The sequence below is a fragment of the Mustela nigripes genome, chromosome 4 (genome assembly GCF_022355385.1).
Source record: "Mustela nigripes isolate SB6536 chromosome 4, MUSNIG.SB6536, whole genome shotgun sequence".
Taxonomy (NCBI): domain Eukaryota; kingdom Metazoa; phylum Chordata; class Mammalia; order Carnivora; family Mustelidae; genus Mustela; species Mustela nigripes.
The window spans coordinates 74,568,268-74,577,163 of record NC_081560.1 but is presented as its reverse complement, the minus strand read 5'-3'; the positions used below and the strand labels follow the sequence as shown (position 1 = coordinate 74,577,163).

The 8,896-nt window shown below is 39.2% G+C and overlaps 1 protein-coding gene across 1 annotated transcript; it reads right to left on the bottom strand.

The window, feature by feature from the left end:
- Nucleotides 1–6,987: 6,987 nt before the first annotated feature.
- On the bottom strand, nt 6,988–8,235 carry LOC132015100 (heterogeneous nuclear ribonucleoprotein A1-like). Its single transcript, XM_059395758.1, has one exon. It carries the CDS (start codon nt 8,218–8,220, stop codon nt 7,258–7,260), a length of 963 nt encoding a protein of 320 aa, XP_059251741.1. The 5' UTR covers nt 8,221–8,235; the 3' UTR covers nt 6,988–7,257.
- Nucleotides 8,236–8,896: the final 661 nt, after the last annotated feature.

Below are 8,896 nucleotides of genomic sequence, written 5' to 3'. Positions count from 1 at the left end.
CACATTTGCTAATGTCCCAGTTTTCCATCATAACTTGCTATGGACCTTTTGAATATAATGCAGCAATATTACAGACCTCCCTCTGTTGTCTATAGACTTCATCATCTGATGATTAAATGTGGTACAATGCTATGGCAGTTTCTTTATTTTGTAGGGAGTTTTGAATGACAGGTGTTTCTCTAAGTTGACTATTGAGACTCTGTATTCCTGATTAGCAAGTTAGATGTTAGCATTGGTTTATACAGTATATGCTTATTTTCTAAAACCAAATCTCTGTTTTTCCCTAATCAGATGATGTTATGTTGAATTAAACAAAAAATATAGCCCAAGAAGATTTTAACAAAGTAAAGTCCTTTACTGTTACAACATTTCTTTTGGACAAATTGGTCACAAACCTTTGCAAATAAACAAGTGAAACTAACCAACCGAACATTAATGCCTATCAACATGCTTAAATCTACTGAAAACATTAAGGACATTTTGCCACAAAATAAAAACTAGCGTTAGGTTGGCCTTTATACTTAAAAAGTCATGCAGGAGCCAGGCTTATTTTACTATAGCCACACTGATCAGGAAAGACTGGCCAAAAATAAATCGAAAAGGATAAAGTGATTTGGATGCCAGTGTCCTTAACTTTATCGTTTATCTCACTGAGGTCTCCATTGTGATCCCAAAGCATTATAACCTTCGTCCTAGCATCTGTCCTTCTGTGTACCCCGAGGAAGGCTGTACCTCCTTCCAAGTGGAGGGGCCTCAAACAGTTACTCGCAATCATCTAGTCTGACAGCAGAAGGCAGGCAATGGAAGGCTTTTTAATTGACTGATTGATGGATGGATTAATCCATTCAGTCATTCGTTTATCTGTTTCTAATAACTGAAGGACTAGAAATGAGATCTGCATACTCATTTTGAAATGAGGTCAAACACTGCACTTAAACTTCATTTAGTCTCAGATGCTCAAGCTCGTTAAAAATATGAGGGCCAGTGAACAGCAGCAGGCCTTCTACATAACTCTTGAAAGCCTCTGTTCTTTTCAGTGTTAATGAGAGTGTGAGCTTTAGAAACAACAGCAGGGAAACAAGCCCAAATGGTTAGAAACAAAGATTAGAATTTCAAAAAATGCTTTGGTTGACACTGTGACATTTCTAATTGTTCTATTTATTGTGTTATACATTAGCCAGCTTATTTGAGTGGGCTTATTAGTAACAGGCTCATGCACAATCACTTTGAGTATAGGAAGCTATTCGCATTACACAGGTATCTGCATACAGCAAATGTTGCAGGAGGTTCTCACACATTGCTTTTTTTTTTTTTTAATATTTTTATTGTAAAATTAAACACAGACATAGGAAACCAAACCAAACAAATATGTGGCTTATGGAGGAGTCAAGATGGCGGAGAAGTAGCTGGCTGAGACTACTTCAGCTAGCCGGAGATCAGCTAGATAGCTTATCTAAAGATTGCAAACACCTGAAAATCCATCGGAGATCTAAGAGAAGAAGAACAGCAATTCTGGAAACAGAAAAACAACCACTTTCTGAAAGGTAGGACCGGAGGAGAAGTGAATCCAAAGCGACGGGAAGATAGACCCCGGGGGGAGGGGCCGGCTCCCAGCAAGCGGCGGAGCAACTGCGCACAAAATCAGGACTTTTAAAAGTCTGTTCCGCTGAGGGACATCGCTCCAGAGGCTACCCGGGGCGAAGCCCACGCGGGGTCAGCGTGGCCTCAGATCCCGCAGGGTCACAGAAGGATCGGGGGTTTATAAAAAATAAAAAATTATATTAAAAAAAAATAAATAAAAATAAATTTACTAATGAGAAAAAAAAATATGTGGCTTAGTGAATTATTATACAGTGAACACCCTTATAACTGCCACCAAAATCAAGAAATAGAATTGCCAGCCAGCCCTATAACCCTTCTACATGCCTCATCCTAACACAGTCCCTTTCTACCTCTCAAGGCTCACCATTGTGACATTTATAATAACCACTTCCTTGCATTTATTTATGGTTTTATCACTCAACTGTGTACCCCTAAACCTCATAGTTTAGTCCTGCCCATATGGATTTTTTAAAATTGTTTAATTTTTAATAAACATATAGTGTATTATTAGCCCCAGGGGTACAGGTCTGTGAATCTCCAGGTTTACACACCTCACGGCATTCCCCGTAGCACATACCCTCCCCAATGTCCATAACCCCACCACCCTCTCCCTACCCCCCTCCTCCCAGCAACGCTCAGTTTGTTTTGTGAGATTAAGAGTCTTATGTTTTCACACGTTGCTTTGTACCTTTATGAAAAGTTCCCTGTGAAGGAAATATTTAGCCCTCCTTGGACAGACAAAAGAAAACTCTGCCAATGCAATTTTTGTCCTTACTAGCCACTCAACTCACCTTCATTTATTTATTCTATAAATACTGACATAAAATGTAGAATAATCTCAAGGATATAGAATTTAATTTTGAGATGATGTATGTATATAGGTATGTATGTGTGTGTATATATCATACATATAAACTTAATATGAAAAGTATTATAAAAGAGTGAATATAGATGAATTTTTTAATAAATCATATTGAGAAAATTTGCTCCATAGAAACTTTAAGGTAAATTCTCATATTCTACCATACACTAAGTTCCAGATAAATTAAAGGCCACTGCCTTCAACTCAGGTCATGATCCCAGGGTCCTGGGATCAAGTCCCACATCAGGCTTCTTGCTCAGTGGGGAGCCTGCTTCTCTCTCTGCCTCTGCCTGCCACTCTGCCTCCTTGTGTGCTCTCTCTCTCTCACAAATAAATAAATAAAATCTTAAAAAAAAAAATTTAAAGCATAAACTGATAGGCTTGACAATATAAATGAAAGATTTTCTATACATTACAAATATAATGCACAATATTAATGAACCAGTGGTAAAACTCATTAGAGGAATATTTTCAATAAATATGTGAAGACTTAATCTCAATATGTAAATAACCCTTACAAATGAATAAATTATGAGAAAAGGACAAGTAGATGAATTACAAAAAGAAAGAAAATGAAGAAGTCAAAAATTAGTCAATGTATTTGTAATCAAAGATACATGGGATATTATCACTTTTCCCTAACATTTAAAATGTTAATATACAATATTGAATTTTTCTTTCTTCACATTGCTGCTAACATATATATATGCTAAGTATTTGCTAGATAACTCTTTTAATCTCTTTGCATATGTTTATTCAACTTAATTCTCATGATAAACCTATGCGCTTGGTATCATTGTTATCTCCTCTTTATAGATAGGAAAACTGACAGTGAGAGGTGATACAGATTTCCAAAGTCACAAAGCTAGCATATGGTGAAGCTGGCATTGGAACTTGGGTAGTCTGGCTTTGTTTTTTGTTTTTTATTTTTTTCCCAGATTTTATTTACTTAACTGTAGAGGAAGAGGTGGGGAGGGGAAGAGGGAGAGAAAGAATCTCAAGCAGACTTCACATTAAGCATGGACTCCAAGATGGGGCTCCATTCTGGTACTCTGAGATCGTGACCTGCACCAAAATCAAGAGTTGGGTCCTCAACTGACTGAGCCACCCAGATGCCCCTGGCTTTTGAGTTCTCACCCATGCTATTGCATTTCCTCTGAGTTCTCCAGCTGGGTAAGGAGAGATAGACATCAAGCGTGCTCATTGAGGTGTATACTGATACATCCTTTTTGGAGAGCAATTTGTGTGTAAACACACATATCATAGTTTCAAAGAACTTTAGTTGCTTAATACTACGAAAAACCTAAATATCAGATAATGAAAATCAGAGCATAAAATTGTCCATTCCATATGAGACCCACATGAAGATGTCAGTCATCGGTAACACAGGGAAATGAGTTTCTATGTGATTTTTTTTTAAAGCATACTTTTCTATTTTTAAAAATTTCCTAAAATGACTTGTATAACCTTTTAGTCCAAAATCTCTGTAAAATCCTATCTAAATGTTAAAATTAAAAAAAATAGTAACCTCTGGACTCCTTAAACCTTACAGGGGTTACAGGTTAAAGATTCACTGACTATAAAAGAGGGTTAGCCCTTCAATACTTATCCTTCATTTATTTGGCCACTTAAGTAGTCTGAAAATAGGAAAAAGCCCTAAGCCATGTCAGTTACATTTGACTCACTAATTCAACAAACACTGTCTGTGGGTATTCTTCATGCTATACGTTATTTTAGGGATACTGCAGCAAACAAAAATATATCAACTATTCTGCTTGTGGCATTTTCATTTCACCAGGGAGGGATGAACAATAAATATGTGATAAACAAGAAGAATGAAACAGTAATAGCACTAAAGATTTATGGAAGATGCTACATTAAGTGGTATTTATGCAAAGACAAAAAGAAGTACAAGAAGAAGTTATCTAAGGAAGAGCATTTTGTGCAGAGGGAATTGTTAGCATTGGAGGCTGGGAGTGCACTTAGTTTGCTGGAGAGCAGCAAAGAGGCCATATAACACATGGGAAGTAGAGCTGGAGAATGGGGAGGAGGTTGAAGACAAATGCAATCTGTGTAGGGCTCTATGGGGCCCTGTTGGAACTTTGCATTATACTCTAAATGAATGTAGGTTTAACCAATGGAGTGACATGATCTGGCTTAACTTCAAAAGGCTCACTGTGAATGTTGTGGGAAGAGATGCTAGGGGCCAAGATAGAGGCACGAAGACCAATGAGAGAGAACTGGAACCTGAACTAGTTGGGTACATAGCTGTGGATTGTATGTAGAACAATCAAACTTGGGATATGTTGTGAAGGTAGACCTAATAAAATTTGCCAATGGTTTGGATGTTGAGTATAAAGAAAGAGGGACTCTTTCAAGAATGACCTTAGGAGAAAAAAAATAAAGACTCTTTAAGTAAAAGACAAAAGCTAATTTCACTTAAAAGACGCAACACTTCTTGCCCTTCCACAGCAGTCCTGCCCATTTTTAGTCCTGCCATTTTCTGATGTGACATGGGAAATGGCCACCCCTTTGTGATTCCCCAACAACCTGAGTTATTCTTTTGGCCAATCTGTGAGACTCTTGGGGAAGGATATTATCCTACTATTATTTCTATTTCCAATACCTAGTATGGTGCCTGGCATGTTGAAGGTGCTTCACGTATATTTGTTGAATGGATAGATTATTTGCTTAATTGAATGATTAATTAAGTGAATAAATAATTATTGGATTTTCTGTGTAGTCATGACAATTTACTCTCTTTCCTTTTCAGGGTAGAATAAAATTAATAAATGTGTTTTTGTATGTAATAAGGTTTCTTTTATTCCAGACAGTCTTGGGTTTCATTTTTCAAGTTGTTTTCATAAATTATATATTCTAATCAACATGTAATTATTAAGCTGGTCACCAGATCCTCTGGCAAGTGTCCCAGAACCACCAGCTGGGCGCTAATCAAAAATACTACTTCAGTTCAGAGGGGCAGGGAGCCTGTTCAGTGGGGATGACTAAGATGTTATATATCCCGAGTGTTGGGAGCTTCATAAATATTTCTGATAACTGGATCTGAAAACCTGAACACTATTTTTAACTTTTTGTTCTTTTTTTTTTTTTTTTTTTACTAGCCATGACACCTGATAATTCTTCCTTTATAGATAAGTAGACCCCCACTTTGCATTTCTTCATTCTCGTGTGTCTAAGCATTTATAACCTCAAGCCCAGATTTCTGTGGTTTCCTTCTAACTGATAATCGTATCAGCCCTGAGAGGCTCCTGCCCTTCTTCCTCTTTCCATCTTATTTATGACTTTGATGTTTCTTCCTAAGGATTCATTATGTCATTCTTCTTAGAAAGAACTTAAGAAATCTCCCCTTTAGCCAAAAGCTACTGCCCAGATTCCTCTGGCCCATTTGCCAGGTGTCTTCCATTCTGACTGGTATTTATGGAATGGCCCCCTGTGCGAGACATGACACTATATCACCTTGCCTCTGTTCTCCCATTGTATTGCTCACATTCCCCTCCCTAGGTAATGAATTCTCTGTGCTATTTCCTGCAGTCGCACTGCAATTCTCTATATAATTCTCATTTTTGCCTTTCACCTGATGATGAGCAAACCTTGTAACTCCTTATTGTCCATGGGAAAGCTGCATGACCCACCCATCCCTACCTGAGAACTGCCTCCTGCATGCCATGTCAGCTCCAGCTGTTCCCTGCTGAGCGCTCTTTTCTTTTCTTTTTTTTTTTTTTTTAAAGATTTTATTTATTTATTTGACAGACAGAGATCACAAGTAGGCAAAGAGGCAGGCAGAGAGAGAGAGAGAGAGAAAGAGAGAGAGAGAGAGAGAGAGAGAGGGAAGCAGGCTTCCTGCGGAGCAGAGAGCCTGATGCGGGGCTCGATCCCAGGACTCTGAGATCATGACCCGAGCCGAAGGCAGCAGCCCAAACCACTGAGCCACCCAGGCGCCCCTGAGCGCTCTTTTCTGACGTAACACTATACTGCATGCTTTTCAAGTCTTTCTTTAAGAAGTCTTCTTGTAAAATTCTTCACATTTGCATATGAATTTTATATTTCCAGCTAGACTGTAATGCCCTTGTAGGCAGAGAGTGTATATATCTTATTTTCTTTATATCCCTAATTTTTCAGTTATCTGTGAACTGTTACTAAGTGCATATTGCCTTGATCTAAGAAGTATCATGGTGGGTGTTAAACATCTTTTTAAAAAAATTTTTAAATATTTTTTAAAAGATTTTATTTGAGAGAGAGCAGGAGTGTGGGGGACGGGCTGAGGGGGAGAGAGAAGCAGACTCCCCATTGAGCAGGGATCCTGATGCAATGCCGGGCTTAATCCCAGGACCTGATCCTTGATCATGACTTGAGTCAAAGGTGGACGCTTACCCGACTGAGTCACCCAGGTGCCCCATACATCTTTTATAACAAATTCTTTTTTTTTTTTTTAAAGACACATTTATTCAGCGTCATGATCAGACTATTACATTTAGCAATCAACAGCATGGGTGCAAAAAAAAAAAAAAATCTACATTACAACCCTTTGTTGGAATGCTTTACACTTTCCACAGAACAGAAACTAAAATAACCTGTTATACAATTAGTCACAAATACAGTCCTCGAGTTTTTTTGCCCATACACATGAGTATTGTCTAAAACATGTCTTCTTTGTAGCAGCTAGGCCCTGCCACCACTGTGCTTGGCTGAGTTCACAAATCTGTTGTAACCGGTAGCTTCCCTGTCACTTCTCTGGCTCTCCTCTCCTGCTAAGCTTTGTTTCCTGGCAGTAATTAAAACCTTCTGCCACTGCCATAGCTGCTGCTGCTGCTGGAACCACCATAGCCACCTTGGTTTCGTGGTTTGGCGAAGTATCGGCCTCCACCACCATAAGGGCCAGAGCTTCTGCCTCCAAAATTGCCTCCTTTCATGGGTCCAGAATTTGAGGATTGATGGTTGTAATTGCCAAAATCATTATAGCTTCCGCCACCTCCAAAGTGGCTTCCATCATTACCAAATCCGTTATAGCCATCCCCACTGCCACCATATCCACCACCACCTCGACTGCCACCAAAGCCACCTCGACCACTGAAGTTTCCTCCGCGACCAAAGTTGTCATTCCCACCCAAACCACCTCCACGACCACCACCAAAGTTTCCAGAACCACTTCGACCTCTTTGGCTGGATGAAGCACTAGCCATCTCTTGCTTAGAGAGCGCTTTCCTTACTTCACAGTTGTGGCCATTCACAGTATGGTATTTTTGAATGACAATCTTGTCTACAGAATCATGGTCATCAAATGTTACAAAAGCAAAACCCCTCTTTTTGCCACTGCCTCGGTCAGTCATGATCTCAATCACTTCGATTTTCCCATACTGTTCGAAATAATCTCTTAGATGATGTTCTTCAGTGTCTTCTTTAATGCCACCAACAAAAATCTTTTTCACAGTTAAGTGGGCACCAGGTCTTTGAGAATCTTCTCTTGAGACAGCCCTCTTTGGTTCCACAACTCTTCCATCCACCTTGTGTGGCCTTGCATTCATGGCTGCATCCACCTCCTCCACAGTGGCATAGGTGACAAACCCAAAGTCTCTGGAGCGCTTGGTGTTCGGATCTCTCATTACCACACAGTCCGTAAGTGTTCCCCATTGCTCAAAATGGTTCCTCAGACTCTCATCGGTTGTTTCAAAGCTCAGACCTCCGATGAAGAGCTTCCGCAGCTGTTCAGGCTCTTTGGGAGACCCTGACTTAGACATGACGGCGGTGGGAGGGGAGACTTTAACGATGCTTACTCGGCGGCGTCCACAGGCAGAAAGGAGTAACCTCTATAACAAATTCTACATAACACTCGGGAGCCACTTTGTGACGTGACTTCCAGGGTTGGGGACTCTCAGCCACTACATATGCATTCACCTGTGCCTACAATGTCTGCTTTATTGAGCTGCTTGTCCTTAATGTCCTTGATTAGCCTGCAATGTAAATTTGATAAATTATATAAAAATGCCTTTGTGATATCTATTGTCCATTTGTGACGTCTTTTACGTTGCTTTGCCGAGTTGGTATAGCATGGTAATGGGAAAACAGAGAACTCGGAATCAGTCAGACTGGAAGTAAAATCCCAGACTGACATTTTTTTCACTTTAGGAATGGGTAGTATCATTTCTCCAGTCCTTTGTTTTCTTTTCACTACAATAGTGTAGATCATAGTAATGCTTTGTAAGATTGTAATGAGACATGTATGTAAGGCATTTAAAATAGTACTTGAAAATAAGTCCTTGATAAGTATTAGAAATTATTATTATTACTAGCATTGTCATCATCATCATCTTCATTATTGTTACTAAGGTACAACAAGGCCTCATTAATTCAAAGACTCCATAATAATACCATTCATATTAAAAATGTAAGCAAGAGAGGAAAAATTGAGGGCTA

Bases quoted from the DNA above. Each gene is read 5' to 3' on its own strand.
- LOC132015100 (XM_059395758.1), bottom strand. From the start codon at position 8,220: ATGTCTAAGTCAGGGTCTCCCAAAGAGCCTGAACAGCTGCGGAAGCTC.